Raw genomic sequence first — 19724 nt, forward strand, 5'->3', positions numbered from 1 at the left:
AAGAGTAAGGAAAAACGGTCCGATATGTGGAAGAACAAGTCACGGGTTCTCCATGAAGACAACGCGCCGGCTCACTCTGCATTGTCTATCAAAACGTTTCTAGCCAAGTACAACATCCAAGTTTTAAGTCATCCGCCTTATCCGCCTGACCTGACCCCATATGACTTTTGTCTGTTCCCCAAAGTCAAAGTCTGCATTAAAAGGAACACGCTTTCAGTCCGTTGAAGCTCACAGCTCAAAGCGGTACGCGTCACGCAGGAGCTCCAGCACTGTTTCGAACAAGGGTAAATCCGCATGTAGCTTTGTAGGGATAGGGGAGGGGTGTATATTGAAGGTGATAATAACTAAATATGTTCACAATATATTTATATATACATACATACACACCTAAGCGTTCCGGTAACCAAAATAATTAACAGGACACCCCCTACCTCCAGGGAATCGTCGTTCTTTATTTTATCTAAACATTATTTGAAGCTTAAATAAATAACATATTTCTAATAAAAATATCCGTGCTTATTACCCTTCTATAAATAACGAAGAAGAATACAATTTTTTAAATTAAGACTAAAGTATTTTAAACGAGGCATATTACTACGTAGTAATCCTAAACATTTAGTCTAAAAGCAAATATGCTTAACTTTTATATTCAAAATAATGCTTGAAATACAAATTGATGTGCATAATCTTCAGTATGAATGTAAGACAAATAATTAAAACAAAGGTATGTAAGAATAATACTTATTTGCGTAATGAGTAAAAAAGAAATACATTAAAATAGTTACAAAATTCACAGAATAAATTCATAAAAGTTACTTTGCATATGTTGTAATTTGTGGTGGTTAATAAATAAACATTCGTTCTCCCGTACTTTGTCTGGCCTGGATAACATCCACTTTGTAGGATAGATGGCACTAGCTGGATTATCCTCTGGATTATCTGGCCTTTTCATATTTATTCTTGACCCGTTAGATTCAAACTCCATGCCCTGTGCATACTTTTATCAACGCTTCTCAACATCATTTTTTTAGTTTTGGTCTGTTTATTTTGTTTAATAACAACCAAGGCTTGATTTAGCTTAAATACTGGATGTTTGGTTAGAAGATCGATTGGACATTGGTAAATACCATCAAGAAATATAGTCAACCTTGATTCTACGTCACTTTCACTTCCTTTCGATGCGCTAAATCATCTTATGAAAGTTTGCCCATCTCTTTCATTCTCTGTCTTCCTCTGCTAGCCATTTGTCATTGGATGGGTAATGCTGAGTAGTGACTTAAGTTGATTTTCTTTTTTTGTATTACAAAAAAAAATTGAAATATGCGTAACATAAGCTGGAGCTAGTATAAGACACTATTACTTCGCGCGATCACAAGGTAGAGAATATCATTTGTATAGATTATTGCAATTTTCTGCGATGTGGCAGTTTTCTTTGGAAGATATGCTTGCCACGTAGTTTGGCAACCATAACCAGTCAATCCGCGTTGGAATCCGTAACGTACAAAATTCTAATCAGCACTTTTCGCTACCGAATTATTTGCTAGAACAGAAAATTTTGTGAATATCAAATGTCCCCCAGAACAATCTAGGCCTTTCTTTTCTGCCCAGGTCAACTTCGTTACATTGCCCCCCTCTTAGAACTGTTCGTCCCGAACAGCAATCTCATTCGTGACGTAGGGCAGTGATCGGTCTAAGCGTTCCACCTTCATCTTGAGATCTGGGCATGAGTTGGATCCGTTCCACCAGGTCGTTGAGCCGACAGGCAATGGTGCAAGATCCTATCCAGTAACTAAGGAGGTTTCCTCTTTTTGCGGACACGTTTATAAGACCAAACTTTCCCACCTCTCTGGAACGTTCTTCCGATGACCTGCCTGTCGCACCATGTCTTATTCTGGTCACCATCCTGCTCCATCCTGTCACGTACCTTTTCACGCGCAGCTCTCCACTTACGGCGAAGTTCCCTAGTTCAGGAATATTCATTCAATTTTAATTGTAATAATTAACACTTCGTTGCCAACAAGATGCAATCGATCTATCGCATCACTGTAAAAATTAGGTCCTTCTGTTCAGCGAAATGTAATTTTTGTTAAAATCTGTTTCAAGAGATCTGGAGAGAATTATGAAGCAGAACTACGACTTCTAACTCATTCATTGGGTTATAAAGGACTGTTTTGTATGTTGTTACCGAGTATGCGATGGCTTGAACCAAGATAAATATAATATTCCTTAGGACTCTTCTGGTGTTGTTCTTCAGACACTGGGGACAGATTAAGTATAATGAATGGTTGCTTTCAGAGAGAAAGAGTACGTGAGAAATTGTATAAAACTTTTCTCATGAGAAATAGTAACGTCTATCTCTGCTGAAAACTCAATTTATAAGTTCTGACATGAATATATAATGCTTCCCCCTTTCGGCAAAGCGGGAAAAAGCATGTAGTATGAAATAGGAAGTAGTCAACTGCAAAGTTTTTTTAAAATATTTGTTTAATTAAAAACTTTTGTACGTTAAAAGGTCCCCTTTCGCAAAAATAATAAATAATATAAAAATAATAAAATAATAACAAGAAGTTATTTTTATGTTTAATCTCAAAGAATAAAATATAGTAACAGCCTATTTTTTCAGGCGTGCTTTACGTTTAACTATCAAATTAGGAGTCGTAGACGGAGGCGACTAGCAAACGTACTTTACTGCGAATTCTTTTTTCTTTTTATTACCCATTAAATAAAATCCAAGACCTACACCGAGGGAATCGAACCCAGTACCACAATACTTCGTAACTTGGCTGGTTTTGCCTCTAACCGCTCAGCTACCGTGGCGCCTTAGTGTCTCAAAAGACATTCGGTTTTATATTCTATTTTAATTGTAACAAATCCAACTTTAGGAGGACTCATGTTGGTGACCTTTCATCTTCTGTAAGAATATCATTGCTAGGTTGAGGGTGTACTCTTTATGTACTCTACGTGAAGGCTTTTATTGTCTGTCATTTCTATTGAGGGCTATTAATTAAACATTATAATCATTAATTAAGACAAAGAGATAATATTCATAATAATTTTTAATGCCATAAAAGAATTTGGCTAGTTCGTAGCTTCATTTTACTTGCCATTAATTCTGAGTATTTCCTGTACCATTAATTAAGAGTGAGGTTTTCGAGAGGTATGTTAGATCGAAAGTAGGTAACTAGGATTCATCAAAATCGAAACCTCCCTTTCAATAAATCATTTCCTGCAGGTTCCTTATATACAGCAAGAGAATAACCAAAACATAGTCCTATTCGAACCGCTAAAAACAAGAATAATAACAATTATTTTGTATCTTTTAATTTTTTTTCTAGGTTTATTTCCAAAGAGTACTGTCAAGTAAATCTGCAAGTAGAGCCCAAATATTGTCCTACGTCGCCGCATTTGGATGTGTTATCATGGCCATCCCGCCTGTCCTAATTGGAGCTATTGCAAGATCTACTGGTAAGTGTTGCTTAAGCTTTTACTACATTTTTTTGTATTTATTTTGATTTATTCGAAATATTCGTCACGAATATGAAATTTTGTGTTATTTTAAAAACTAAAAATAAAGACAATGTTTCAAGCGCGATTTCCGCTAAATACCCACCAAGTAGCTAATAAACGTCAGTTCCCAAATTTTCTATTGAATAAAAATCCAAGGCCAAGAGCTAGGAATCAAACCCAGTATTGCAATTTATCACTAAAGCTAAGCAGACCACCAAACTTGAAAGCGTTCAACCACTAAACACTGAGAGCTCCTAATCCAAAACTTATAATAACCATAATGCTATTAATGTCGAAGAGAATGTCGTAAACGTTTCACGATCGTTCAGCTTTGTGGTAGACACTTAAAATAAATTATCGTTGATAGTTTTTGTGTTAATGACTTGTGGTACACGATTTATATTTATTTAAATTTCAAAATGGCCGTAAACAAAACTTATGATTTCCTTCTCACTTAATTGGTTACATTAGAAGATTAAGAAGGCGTCTACTTCGATTGCTGAAGTTAGATTGTTGACATTGAAACATAGTTTTCTTGGGCATGCTTCAGTCAGAATAATAGTTTTTACAACCAACGAATACCATTTTTTTTTTAAGAAAGAACAGTATAACGCAGTGGTCGGCAAAGTGCGGCTCCAGAGCCGCATGTGGCTCTTTGGCTCCTTAAGTGCGGCTCTGGCACAAATATCCACGGAAGGCGCAATAATATTTTCAATTAAAAAAGACTTGGTAAGAAAAAAAATTACATCTTATTTTCATAAATTAAAATTCTTCTATAAATCGAGAACATGTATAATTTTTTGTTTAAGTTAAAAGATAGATGGGTAATTAAAATCTTATATTGTTGTAAAAATACGTAACGAACCTTGAGTTTAATTTTATTAGTTTTCGTAAACGTAAACACAAACCATGTACAAGCTACCGGCTGAAATTGTTCGTATGTTATAGCAGGTTTCAGGAATTTAAAAACAGCAGAGCAACTTTAGCATTTGTCAAAAATCCTCTTAATGCTACGATAACCGAGTTGAAATTTTCTCCTTTTGAAATTGACATTGGTAGCTTTGAAATACAATTGCTGGATTTAAAAAACAAGGAGATATGGCGCTCTAAATTCGAAAGTCTTTGTGTTGAATTGGAAATATTGGTGAAGAAAAATTGTGATCTTAGTTCACAACACAAGTGGTCTGCTTTGAATGACCTGGAGAAGGAAGACATGATCATTTTCAACGTTTGGAATAGTATTTCTGACTCTTACGATCAGCTGAAAAAGCTCGCGTTTGCTGTTCTTTCCCTTTTCGGTTCTACATATATATGCGAACAATCTTTTTCAAGCATGAACATTATCAAGAGTAAATTGAGAAGTCGTCTTATTGATGAGAACTTGGAATCATGCCTAAAATTAAAAACAACAACATACAAACCTGACTTATTCAAACTTTCCAAGGAGATGCAAGCACATTGTTCGCATTAATAAATATTTAAGTATGAAATTTAGTTTTATTTAGTGTACTACTTATTTAGTGTAATAAAAGTTTACTAAACAAGCAGATTTGGCTCCCAATTTTTTTTTAAATTGTTGTAATGTTCATATTTGGCTCTTTGGCTAATAAGTTTGCCGACCACTGGTATAACGCATCATTTACAGTGTCTCTTGTAAAAAATTGAGTCATTAACAAGAAATTTCGACAAGGAAGAAGAAGACAAATTAAGCAAAAAATTGCCTTCCCGTATAAAGGACCATTGAATCTTGAACATTCTGTTATAGTGGACTCTTAAGCCGTGTAATGACGGAAACGATTAGCACTACTTAAGTGCCTCCTACAGAAACCTTCTGCTTTGTGACGAGGATTTTGGCAGTCCGTAGACCCATAATTATCCTCTGCTGAAAATATTTTTACGAAACATCATTCTTTAAAAATGCATTTCTTCTGCAAATTCCGGGAAAAAAACAAAAATTAACGCTCCATATCGCTTCCCCTTTAAGTGCGTAGAATTGAAAAAAACTGAGGTAAAATTTGTACTTATTCAATATTTTTTTTAAAAAAAGGCTACAATTTTATTGCAATGAAAAGTTAGCAGCTATTGTTCGTTCTAGATTGGCTTTGTTTAGAGCTATTGTTTGCTCTACCCAATTTATTTACGTCAACTTCATTGCTTAGTGAATTGCTACGTAGCCCACCGGCGATAAATTATATCGTATATCAAAAGTTTTATCGATAGAGCTTGCTGTTTACTTACTGACTGTGCTCTTAGTTATGGAGGACGTGAAATGTGCCTTCTATTGGGGTTTTCGATTGAAAGTACCACTTTCAAAGAGTAGTAAATACTTTGAAGACTTGTAAATTACTTTGGTGTTTTTGTCGTACAAAGTAATGACAGAATTGAAGTCACATTAAACATTAAAACATTGTGTTTTTACAACTCATAGAAGAAAACGCTAAAACTTATCGTTTACTGTTAAAAACATCGAAATTTCATCAAAGTTCATTCCATTTTACTTTTCTACTGAGTTCTCAACGATCACAATTTATTTTTTTAAGATGCTTATTTCACAATCGTGGAATAAGTTTTATAGAAATCTACAAAATTTTCTTTAAGAAAACAATAGTTCTGGGGCCAATGAACGTTCTAAAAGATTGTAGGTGGACACAAAGAAGTTCGAAACGTTTCCAACGGAAGAAAACATGATGAATTATAGAATAGTACAGTTAAATGAGTCAGATTTTGATCCGCATTGATTAGCCGTTATGCATCTGGGGCTATACATCTTATTTAAAAACTGTTGCTTGAAAGTTTAAGAGAGTTTTAATTTTTTATAATGTAACTCTTAAAAAGAGAAAAGTATTTAAAATCAAAGGCGAGATCTGGTTTTTTAATTTGTCCATTCTTTGAGCTGTATAGAGCTGTATAGTTTCATTTTAATAATAATGTAACCACTATTTTGGGCCAGTATTTATGAGCCAAATTTATATTTTCTATTTTAGTTATTAACATATAATCTTTGATTTATGATCAACCTGCTTGCCAACAACTCCCAAATTTAAATTTAAATTTCATCCAGCTCTGCGGCTCTAATCACATTCTCAAATTGGATACAACCGTAGTAAAGGAGGTCAATGTAGGAAGTCTAGGCAGCACGAAATCTTCGTTGTAACTATTTTAAAAGCTGTTCCAACCTTAAGTAAACTTCAAAATGTTTATTTTATTGACTGAAGATGCTGACTTGCTGTTATAGCCAAAGATTTACACATTGAGTTTATTTTAGCACAAACCTTCCAGAATGACGTGATATTACAGTATGTATTCACTAAATTATATCATGATTTTGGTGTTGAACTAGTTGTATATTAAATGATTCAACTTGTTTTATGCGATTACATAATATTGATTTAAAGATATATATTCTAAGATGTTGTAACCGATTGGTAAATGGACATAATTTTGATAAACATTTTTCTTTGGTTCATCCATTTATTTATTTACAACTGTGCATGAACAGTCGTGGTATCACAGTTTCGTTTGATTCGTTAGTTTGTTGTAGAGAATATTACTTCTTCAGCGTGTTAGGTTGTAAGCGTAAAATAAACCAGTTAGTCATAACTAGGGAACGGATTCGTATGTATTTAATATTTTTTTCTAGGCAATTTACAGACTTTTTCAACTAGAAGTATTCATACTGACACTCTTTAAGCCGTTTGAGTCTACTTTTATTTCACATATTTCCACATATTTGGATGATATCGCATATTTATACATATTTGATTAAAATAAATAAATATTTCTACATATTTAATCAAAATATGTACATATTTTTTCATATTTTTCATTTTGGGAATATTTTCGTAATTGGGAGGTGGTTGACAGGAACTGTGAACCACAGACTGTAGGGCTGTGAATCACAGTGGGTACAATGGTTATTGTAATTTACACAGAATGCTGCTAAACAGTGACGGGCACTTGTTAGTTCTTTGAAGTTGTCTGTTCTTTCAGCTCGTTCGTTGAAGTGTCCAATTCATTTCGTTCGGTCACTTAGTGTATTCTTTTCTGACAATTGCGTATTTCTTGCACAAGCCATTACCCAACTTGAGTCCCAAAATGTTCGACTGACAGAAAACGTGTCCAACGTTAAAAAAGACATCGAAAAGGTGGAAGGAATACCTGGGAATAAGGGAGATCTGATCAGATCAAAATTGTTAGAAGTACTGAGCAAGAACAAAGGGTGGGAGACCATCTGCCAGATTTCTGATATTATCAGTGGAACAGAAGTCACCTCAGAACATCGTGTACACTTTACAACCAACGAGATAACTTCTTTCAGCAAGGCACCTATAACATCTGTAGATGTTGAACGATCTTTTAGTCGTTACAAGTCCATCTTACGCTCAGATCGTCGTCACTTTACGTTCCAACATTTGAAATTTCATGTGGTTGCAAACAATTTCGAAGAGTGAAGTTTTCAAAATTGAAAATTTAACACATCTTTTTATAAATAGTAAAAATGTTCTTTGTTGTATAAATCATTATAACTTGTAAAAACAAATTATTTTGTTCCTAATAAATTATTATAAATTGTAAAAATGTTCTTTTCTTGTATAAATAATTATAACTTGCCCCCCCCCCAAAAAAATCCATTTTCATTAAAAAAAATGTCCATTTTACTTAAATATTCCAGAAAATATTTTAAGAAAATCACATATTTTCCACATAATTGACGAAAATAAATGCTTATTTTAATTAAATATTTGGCATTTTTAAATACATAAAAATCCGTTCCTTAGTCATTACAATATAGACAATCCTGAGGACCCAATTACGTTATCATAACTAAGACTATGTTCCCTAAGTTTATACAAATACAAATATTTTTTCCTGCTGTAATCATTCAATGGCATTATAATCTTATATTTAGTAAATGACGTTTAATTTAAATCTCAGATTTATGAGCTCTGCTACATTCGCTTAATTGTCTCGTTTTATTAACTATTTGTTTCAACGCATCTAACATCATCGCTACTGAATAATTTGCATAACTTTTTGCCCCTTATCTTATTTATTCCGATTGTTATAAATTCTTTTTGACTTCTCAAATGAACTATTTTAAAAGTGAAGAATAAAAATCAATGAAACAGCAGTAGCTGTCCCGAGTTCTGTCCAATTTTTACCGATACTTACTGGTGCTTAAATCGTATCAGTACCAATTTGGAAATTTACCTGGGTATGTCATTCATTCTCCTAGCAAATGTAAAGTATAATAAAGCAGCTACGATGTCTTTTGAGCGAACAACTCTTAAAACATTAAGAATAATAATCAAAAAATAATCTTTGCTCATGAATTCTGTATTCGCTTCAAAAATTACCAACAGTATGCAGATAAATCTTAAGAATACTGTAGTAAACTTGTTTGTGGATATCAATCACATTATTATTGTAGAGTGAAGTGTCCATCTCATTTCTGCAAAAAAGTGTTAAACTCATTTTTATAAATTAAAAATGAATAATGTAAGATTTCGGTTTCAGTTTTATTTAAAAAGAGGTTTATTATTATTATTATTCATTTCTTATGTTAGAATCTAGGTCTACTGATAATTAGACCTTCTCATACACGTATTTGCCCCAAACCTGTGATACCAGAATCAATTGGTACCCTATACCGCACCTTATTTTTACAGCTTGTCATCATTTTTTTCGGCCATTCATTCGAAGTAAACGAGTTGGACACAGTTCCATCATCCATTTCTTTCGACCTGACAACTTGTCAAGCCTAATTTCACCTCTGTGCAAGGTTGCTAGAATATGCATTACTTTCCGTTTAATACTTTCTCATTCTTCCTTTGCTCTTCATTTACAGGACAAACTCCTCTCCATTTACTTCAGGATTAGGACTTATTTCACGGAAGGTCAAACGAAAGAAATAGTTAGTCTTTTGTAAAAGTAGAGAGTACCAAGTTCACGGTACAACGGGTTCAAGGAAATCGCGAAAAAAGGGAAATAATCTTGTAGGGGATTCATTATTTAACACAAACACAGACACAGAATTTTTTTTTTTTAAAAAAACACCATTTTCATCTCTTGGGAAATTAAATTTCCCAAACTGACTCAATCACAATATTTCCTCTTATAGAGGAAAAAGAAAAACAGCATGAATATTACATTCAAAGTGTAATAATGAAATGTAAAGTCAATTTGTTTATTTAAGTATAATAACCCTTTGTTATTTACTGGGTTCTTTAATTAAACTCTGAATTCACTGTTCTGTAATTGGGTTTTGCAATAACTAACGAAGAGAAAAGCAATGGAGCTGAAAACTCCGAGGAAAAAAAACATGAAGACCCCTTAGGCAGTACCTTTATATTCATTTTTGGAACGGACAAAGAAATAAATTGGCATAATACTAAAGTTAGAATAAAGTTGCTTCTCTAGCAATTAATGTACTTACTAATTACTTGCTGATGAACGCACTGAAATGTACAAATTATGTTTGTGAGACTATGCTATTGGTATCTAAGACATAAATCTATCATAAACATTTAATAACAAAATATAAAGTCTGACATAAAGCAAATCTTTCAGCCATTTTCATTTTGCAACAAATTTTTGAATTTAACATTTCAAATGAGTGTGGCTCGGGTGTCTTTCTCGATGTGAAGCAAACCTTCGATCGGGTTTGGCACCTGGGCTTGCTCTGGAAACTCAAGGGCATACTTCCGTTCACTCACTTCCTCATCTTGAAGTCCTATTTGTCAGATAGTTATTTTCAAATTTAAATCGGAACATCGTATTCAGCTAAACATAGTATTGAAGCGGGTGTTCCTCAAGGAAGCATCTTAGGACCTATCCTATATGTTATATACCCAGCAGACATACCAATCCATCCTGAAACTGTCCTTCTAACTTATGCAGATGATGCCGCTATACTTTCTCCTCACATTGATCCGATAACTTCACACAGAAACCTTCAAACTCATCTCTTTTATCTTGAGGAATGGTTCAAAAAATGGAAAGTCAAATTAAATTTAAAAAAATCTCCAAATATTACTTTTACTCTCCGCCGCATCACTCTTCCTCCGATCTTCTATGACTCAATTCCAATTCCTCCTGCCCATGTTGTCCGTTATCTTGGGCTTTATTTAGACAAAAGACTGACTTGGAACCCGCACACACGACTTAAACGAACTGAAGTTAACAGACGTTATCGACTACTTAAAAGACTACTAGACCAACGTTCAAAACGTTCACTTAATAACAAACGACTGATTTACAATTCTACACTAAAACCCGCCTGGACGTACGGTATTGAACTGTGGGGTTCAACGAAACGCTCCAATCTTCAGCGAATTCAATCTCTTCAGTCTAAAATTCTCCGCACTATCGTTAACGTTCCATTTTACGTTTCAAATCTAACTAACCACAAAGATCTGGAAATTCCGTTTGAAGGTCCAGGTTGCACGAACTCGCTATAAAAGTTTTCATCAGAACTTGCACTCTCATTCCAATCCTCTTGTCCGCCATTTATCATCTCATCACCATCCAGTTCATCCTCCCAGACGATTAAAACGCCAGTGGCCTCGCGATTTTCTCTCTTCTGAAGAGAGTAGCTAATCCTGGGAGACGACTAAGGGAGTGTTATCACTGGGTAACTTCTCCCCTCAATTAGTGGAGTTTGTAGTGGTGTCAGTTATTGTCATTGTTACTAATAGTGCATCTAGCGCTGGTGTAACTTTACAAATACATTTTTTAAAAAAAACATTTCTAACATTTTTAATCTCCTTTTTATATTAAATTAAAGCTTTGTTGATAGGTTAATAAACTTTTGTACAAAAAAAAAAAATAGATTTAAAAGTCGCTTAAAGTTTAAAATAGTTACTTAAAGTAACTGTTCGCAAATCACATAATATTTAGTAGTTTCTTATAATTATAACCTTGCAATAATCAGCTCATGACTAATCAGTTACGTTAATTGAATCTTTCAGTTGTGAGCATTAAAATTACATCGTTTGTCCGCAATCAGAAATGTCGTCTCAATTTGGTACCATTTCCAAGCTGACCAGAAAAAAATCTTATTTGAACGAACACTTACACGATTATGAAATGATATGTAAGTTTTCTCCTTTGATATTTGCTTTAACTTTCATTTTTTAAAGTAGTGATTAAAGAAAGTCAAAACTACCATTGGACGAATTTCATTCTGGATACAGTTTTACCATGCCGTCACCGTTTCGGCCTCGTGTCAAGTTGGCTAAAGAAATTAAGTCACTTCTGAAATATCTTTAAAGGAGAACAACTCGTAGCCATGATAAGAGATCAAACATTGGCTGTAATAAATGTTTCACAATCTCATATAGATCTTCTTCTCATTGTTCTGACCATTTATTTTTAGATATTAGATTTCCTACCACTCAAGTAATATAACCATTGCCCTAGACAATATAAGATCTCAGAACGGTAGCTGGTGAGAATTAAAACATCTGTTCCTTACTGAATACAGACATTATCTTTCCCATAAAAACCAACCAGAACTTACATAACCAATACAATGTTTGTATTTAAAAAGACTTTTTGTTCTTTTTGTAACTGTGATGTGTCTATGAATGCAAATTTCACTCTTGTTGTTACGAAGTTTAAAGTTCAAACGTAGTAATGTAGTACTTATTAGTTTTAAAAACACAAATTAGAAATTTCTTTCATATGTAGATAGACATATTGAAAACAACTTTCGTCCGTATTGTTGTGTGCACTGACGTGAGACACAAAGATGTATAAATAAAGACTAAACTTCATATACTGCATTAAAGATTAGTTAAGAAAATTTCTTCCGCAAGTCAAATGAATCCGATGTAAACACAATCACACATCATTTTTGACCTACTCCAAGTATTTTTCTCAAATATGTAATATTTCAAAAATATTTAATTGAGACTCAATCTAGACTACACAAAAATAATTTATAATAGCAGCTCTTGTTGTGACTTCAATCTTAAATCTTTTTTTTTTTTTAAATCTTTTATTGCAATTTACCACTGCAACAGTTGTTGCAACAAGCAAATACTGTGAAAGAGAAAAGAAATAAAAGGAAATCATGAGTGGAAAAGGCCACTCCAGTAACGTGCTTAAGATAAGAGAAGATCACGAGGCCATCTTCTCTTCAATCTCCTTAGAGGATTACCTGGTAATGTGGAGGAAGATAAGTGTTCTATGAGAGGGTTAGGATGAGCTGCTGTAGAGGAATGAAATTTGAAGAAACGAGTGTTAGCAAGATCTGTAATGAAAGGAATTTTGAGGTCATTATGGATAGTGTTTTGAGGTCATTATGGATAGTGAGGTTAGATACATAGAACGGAGCGTTAAGAAGTTTTGCGAAGTATTCTCTGACTGTAATGCCTGGAGGCGTAGTGAGTTGGAACGCTTAGTCGATCCCCATACTTCGATGCCGTATGACCAAATAGGTCGCAGTAACAGTAGATATAAGCGTCTTTTGTTATGTAGATTAAGTTTCGAACGTTTGTCAAGTAGTCTGGTGAGAAGTTTTGTAGCGTTGGTTAGTTTCTTGTCTTTTCAGTCTAGTATGGGGTTTCCATGTCAACCGTTTGTCTAGGTGCAGTCCAAGGTAGCGTACTTTGTCCACAGTTGGTATAGGAGTTTGGTTCAAGATGATGGGAGGTAGGATTTTCCGTCTAGATTTTAAAAAATAAAACTGTTTAAAGCAACTAAATAATTTGGCCTAACAAATCTTTCTACTCTATCTCGATATACTTGCCGATTACCGCATTCCTCAAGAATTTAGTTAAACTACGTATAGTGATTACAAACACTCAAAACTGCTGTTATTATTTAGAACTTGTTTTTTTCCGGAAAACTTATTGCAGGTGGTGATTACTAATTATTTAGTGACTGAAAGGACGATGGTATTGGCTATCTATCAGAGAAATATTTCTTGCGTCGTAGAATATTCATTATGTGCGGTCCTCAGCGGGATATATAAAATGTGGTAAGCCTCTTGACGACTTGAATGAAAAGCACGTCGAGAATTGCGCCAGATCAAGTGTATGGCAAAATTCCAGATATAGGTTTCGTAATTACAGTGATAATAAAAATGTCTCTACTATATTTACAATATATTTATTTATAGATTGATTGCTGTGAAATATTTTTGTTAGTGTATTATTTATATAAACTTGGTATAAAAAGTGACTCTTGGTATAATATTTATACAATTTTCAATTCCATCATTTGACAAATAATAATTGCCAAATTTACTTGGAACAGTGTGGAATGGAGCAGCTCTAAACATTGGATTACGTTCAAAACAATGTTGAATACATAGCGTCATTTAAAAGAACTTGCGAAAATTAATTTTGTACCGTTAAATGTTTGAAATAAAAGTTGTTAGTCACGTAAAACGAAAATAACCAATAGACGAATGTACAAACAGCTTCTCTGGAGCGTTTGAAAATGAATGAGTACTTATTTTTTCGAAGTTTCAGTCATTACTTTTGTTTTTTGAATACTGAACAGCGAACTATATCATCAAGACCTAGTGATCACAAATTTCAATGAACAATATCGAACACACGATGTAACGTTCAATCGAACAAGCATAACAACATTCGTGCTGCAGATCTGTGTACTACACTGGATAATGAATATTTGAATAGATGTATATTTTAGGCGTGTAGAGAGAGTGGCCAAATCAATTGCAGCTTATAGAGTTCTATCGTGGCGCCCGTAACTGTGAAAATGAAGTACGAGGGTCGTTTGAAAAGTCCGTGCAAAGTCAGAGAGATAGCACCACTTGCGCGTATCGAGGTTATTTTTAGTTAGTAGCATCTCTTGGAAGAACACACACCAAGTTTCAGCCAGATCGGTCTATTTCTTTGGGTTTGGCATTCGTTTGAATCGAGGAAGTCGAGTGATTTTCAAAAAATGGACGAAAAAGAATTTCGTGTGTTCATTAAACACTACTTTATGAAAGGCAAAACGCCTCAGAAGACTAAAGAGAAGCTTGATAAACATTATGGTGACTCTGCACCTTCGATTAGAACAGTTTATAAGTGGTTTCAAAATTTTCGGAGTGGCCATATGGGCACAAGTGACGCTGAACGTTCTGGTCGCCCTGTTGAGGTTACTACTCCAGAAATCATTGATAAAATCCATGATATGGTGATGGATGATAGAAGAGTGAAGGTGCGTGAGATTGCTAGTGCTGTGGGCATCTCGAATGAACGGGTACATAATATTTTGCATCAACATTTGGACATGACAATGCTATCCGCAAGATGGGTGCCGCGATTGCTCACGCTTGACCAAAAACGAAATCGTGTGAAGTGTTGCAAGGACGGTTTGCAGCTGTTCCAGAAGAATCCGTAGGACTTTAAGCGTCGTTTCGTCACTGTGGATGAAACATGGATACATCACTACACTCCTGAGACCAAAGAACAATCTAAACAATGGGTTACCAAGGGGGAATCTGCGCCAAAAAAGGCGAAGACCGTTCCTTCGGCCGGAAAGATTATGGCGACTGTCTTTTGGGATTCGCAAGGAATAATCCTCATCGACTATCTGGAATAGGGTAAAACTATTACAGGTGCATATTATTCATCGTTATTGGACCGTTTGAAAACCGAGCTGCAAGAAAAACGCCCACGATTGGCCCACAAAAAAGTCCTTTTCCATCACGACAACGCACCAGCTCACACCTCAGCAGTTGTGGTCGCAAAATTAATGGAAATAGGGTTCCAACTCGTTTCACATCCCCTCTATTCTCCAGACTTGGCTCCCTCGGACTACTATTTGTTGCCCAATATGAAGAAATGGCTCGCGGGAAAAAGATTTTATTCAAACGAGGAAGTGATTGCAGAAACGAATGGCTATTTTTCAGACTTGGACAAATCCTATTATTCGGAAGGGATCAACAAACTAGAGCAGCGTTGGACGAAGTGTATAAGCCTAAAAGGAGACTACGTTGAAAAATAAAAAAGGTTTACCCCAAAAAATTAAGTAGTTTTTATTTTTGCACGGACTTTTCAAACGACCCTCGTACATCTATCTGTAAAGTGTTTACCTTAATTCAGTATGTGAGATGATGATTTACTTTATTGGTTTCACTAAATCTAACATCAACTACCTTTTTTTTAGGCTGCTATATTCAGCTCGTGAGAATTATAGGAATTCTTTGGTAATTAAATGTTACTTCATTGGTGGTTTTTCCGGCCGTTATCAGGACTTTGCTTGACTTTGCATTTCTGGTGCAAAATAATTTCTATTAAAGCATCAAGAAAAAATACGATCGTTTAGAATCAAGATAGATTTACTGAAATACTTTGAACAAGGATGTTTTGCTGAGGTACTTCGAGTTAGTAGAGCAGCTCCTCCACTTCTGACCGTCTAATTATGTTAGGAGACTCCTGATTTAAGTGAGACTTCTGGATCAAACTAGGGCGTGATATTTTGTACCTTTCTCAGCCGAATTAAGATTAGAAAGAAGGACGGGACCTATGCCTTACGGCAATGCAGCCACAAGAGGCTAATTGTGCCTTGCTCTGCCGAATTCAAAGCCGATATAATTACTTCACGCTGACATATTACGTTCAGCGCAGTTTCCTTCCCTAACTAAAAAAACCTGCACATATTTGTTTCTTTAGGATGGTCCATCAAGAATCTTATGGTCATATTGTAACAGCTGCCCAGCCTTATTTTGGTATTTCGAATAGTTAGATCGTTTTCTCCGTAGCTCTGACCGAGGGTTTCTTAGCGGAAAAATGATTATTGCAATAGCTCTAGCTTAAAGATAGTCATTTGCTCATCTAGCTTAACCTAGACATCAAATCTAGCCAACTTTAGACCTGTAATCCAAGTTTTTTAAACCTTCTTTTACTGTATGTTACGTAAGTTGCTTCTTTCAGCTTTGTTACTGCAAATTTTACTATTAACTACAGTATTCTTTCAATTTTACCTCTACCTATTATTCCATATGTTTCAACAATTTCAATGAAAGTGTTCTATAATAATGTTTTTTTTTTATAAAATCAGTTCACTAATTAAAATTAAAATTTCTATAATCAACGTCAGCAGGTAATGAAACTATTGTAATTTTACTCGCAACGAAAAGAGCCATAAACTATTGTAAAACTATTGTGATAAATCGTCCAGGATCTAGTGCTTTAATTTGGCACTAGTTCAAAATTGTTTTCAGTATTGGTGGTACTTACTACTTGTAAATTTCGTTGAAGTAACAAGTTATATTACTTTGCTTTTATATTTTACTTTATCTGTAAAAGAAATTCTATGAAACCATCAATAAAAATGTTACTTAACCTTGCTAATTCATTCATTTAAACGTATTCTGGCATGCCTGTAAAAAGTACCATCAAATTTAATTGTAATTTTCAATTAATAGGATTTCAGTGTAAAACAAGATAAGTAAGGCATTAAGCAGCTTAATATATTTAAAGAAGAGTTTAAATGTGGAAGTTATTTACCAAACAAAAGTTTAACGTTTTAATTACTATATATATTTGTCTTACCTTGATTAGAATAAGTGTTGCTATTAATTTTATTTTATGGAAGCTTTCTGGTAGATATTAGTTTACTTCAAGTCCTTAAATACATAGTAAATTATTTTGAAATGAATGTGATATGTTGGAAGAAGCACTGCTTTACTCAGCGCTCCAGGAAAATGTACCGATCCATGGGAGTCTTAGGGATAATCACTCTTACTGCTCGCTATGTCCTCTAGACAACTTCCATTTCGACGTTCACTGATGTACAGTAGGATATTCATCTTATGATTGAATAATTTGTGTTGTTAAATGTATTCACATTGCTCATCAGGGATTATTAGAGATCACTGTTAGTTCTTGTCAATCGATTTCCTGTAAGGTATTCCCCTTTATAATATATTTAAACCTTGTAACCTTTTATTTATTTATGCTTCTATCACGGCGTTGATTTTTTGTTTATTTTAACTGATCACAAAAGATTGTAAACAACCAAAAAAAAATCACTGGCTGTAAATAAAACAAAAAATCGATCATCAATTAAAGTCGCCGAAAACAACAAAAGGCACAACTAGGTGAAAGTATAGGAATTGAAGTAAAACGGAAATGTCTAGATTTGGGTTAAAGACTAAATCTAAAGTTAGGGAGTTAAAAGGAACCTTTATACAATCTATACTATCGAACCGTGACGTCATTGGCAACTACCTGCACAGAAAAGTGAGGTGGAAATAGAAAATCTTTAACTCTGTTAACAAACAAGCTTGCTAAATTTATTCTGGTTTAATAATGAGGATATAAACTCTTATTATTGAATGAACTCTTTGGATGTTGGAACTATGTCCGCTTTAATTGTTTATATTAATTTTTAAAAAGCTGTTTCAAGTTAAAAAAAAAAAAGTAGTATTTCTTAACAACGAAGAAAACAGAAATTTCCATCAGCGAACGCTGCAAATGTAACTTAAAAAAATGCTGTTCTCTTCAGGACAAATATCACTTTCTTCCTTAGAAAGAATAATGTCCTAGATGAATTTTGACATTGCATGCTTAATTCTGTTTTCCTTGACCACTCAACGTTATCGCCATTCTGGGAAATACTGTGTCTTCATGATCTTGAGCGCAAAAAAAAATGTGTTTATTAAAAAGAACTAGAGCAGCTTTCCCAAATTGAAAAAGTTGCCACTAGAATGGTTACAACAAAGTGAATATGTTTCTGTTAATTTACGTCTAAAATTTAATAAAATACTGAATGAAATTCCAGGTAAAGCGAGCATTTCTTGCAAGCAAGGGAATAATCTGTACAAAACATGTACGTATTTACATTGTCTGAGCAAACTTATAGATTAAATTAGGGCGGCATCAAGACCTATGCCATCGCGACCCCTATGGATCTATTGTGGTTCCCCAACTTTAGAGCACACCCTCCAGACCCGTCCGCTTAATCAGACTCTTAATTCTGGAGAGTGGCTCCTGGGTAAAACTCTCAGGCCTTGGTTTTTCCTCCACGAGAAGTAACAAAGAAGCCCCTCACACTGACACAACACGTGCAGTGCCGTTTCCTCTTCTTCCTGACAGAACCTATAAAGGCTATCTATCATCTGGCAGGCCCATGCGATGCATGTGTTTTCTGAGCCTACAGTGGCCAGTTAATAGGGCTACAATTATCCTTTTAGCCCCACGGCCTTGACGGACATAATTCTGAGCGAACATACTGGGCTTTGTCCGTTTAAGTGACCGTAGATTGTAGTGAGTCAGATGTACCACGACACAGCAAGTGTAACTGATTAAAACTTGCAGTTTCTCATCATCTGTATTTGTTTTGAATCTAAATGCCATTTTAAAGCCTGTAAAATTGAATAAAGATTCTAAATATTAAAGGTAACGTGTTTTTTAGAAAAGATTTTGTTAGTATTTCGAATCGATTACTTGTTCTACTTAAAGCTCTTCTTTAAAGAAAACTTTATTTCAAAATTGTTAAATTATTTTCTGTTGTACGAGCAGCAGTATGACAAAGTGAAAAAGTACGAGGTCTGTAAATTAAGTAATGAGACTGATTTTTTTAATTTTTTGTATTCAAAAAGAATTACAATTCTATATTGTCACCTTCAAAATAACTTCCTTCTGAAGTCACACAGCGCTGGAGACGTTTCTTCCACTCCTCATAGCAGTGCTCGAACTCCGATACTGGAATAGCCTTCAGCTGGTCGGTTACAGCCGTTTGAATGTTTTCGACTGTCCCAAAATGAGTTCTCTTGAGGTGATTTTTCAACTTCGGGAAGAGAAAAAAGTCACAAGGACCCAAGTCAGGCGAATAAGGAGGCTGAGGAGCCACAGGAATGTTTTGGCGTGGCACACTTCAACCTCTCCAATGCCCAAAAAAGCAAGGATGGCGAAGTCAAAGGTCAAATGCATGCTGATTTGTTTTTTCGATATCCTCGGAATCGTCCACAAAGAGTTTCTACCTCAAGGTCAAACGGTCAATCAACTCTTTTACCGAGAGGTTCTTGATTAAACTTCGAAAAAGGGTCCCGAATAAAATAACTACGCATCCTTAGCTTTCGGCTGTATTTCAAGAAAGTACAGGCTTCGGTTATACCTTATAGAAATAACAACGGAAGGAAAAAAAAAAAGCTGAAATTTTGTACTGATTTCTTGTATTCCGATAAATGTGAATATCATTTTACCAATCAGAAGGTCTGTAAAGGTCAAACTAAGCGTCAGGGAAGT

At 34.6% G+C, this 19724-nt stretch overlaps 1 protein-coding gene across 1 annotated transcript in view; it reads left to right on the forward strand.

Moving 5' to 3' along the window:
* Nucleotides 1-19724, forward strand: part of ChT (choline transporter) — an 82593-nt gene that overhangs the window by 42671 nt on the left and 20198 nt on the right. Inside the window, exon 8 of the mRNA XM_074122511.1 lies at nucleotides 3336-3465. Coding sequence (XP_073978612.1) covers nucleotides 3336-3465 — 130 coding nt within the window. The remainder of the gene's footprint in view (nucleotides 1-3335; nucleotides 3466-19724) is intronic.

The sequence above is a fragment of the Rhodnius prolixus genome, unplaced genomic scaffold (assembly GCF_049639745.1).
Source record: "Rhodnius prolixus isolate KJV_2025 unplaced genomic scaffold, Rpr scaffold_8, whole genome shotgun sequence".
NCBI classification, from domain to species: Eukaryota; Metazoa; Arthropoda; class Insecta; order Hemiptera; family Reduviidae; genus Rhodnius; species Rhodnius prolixus.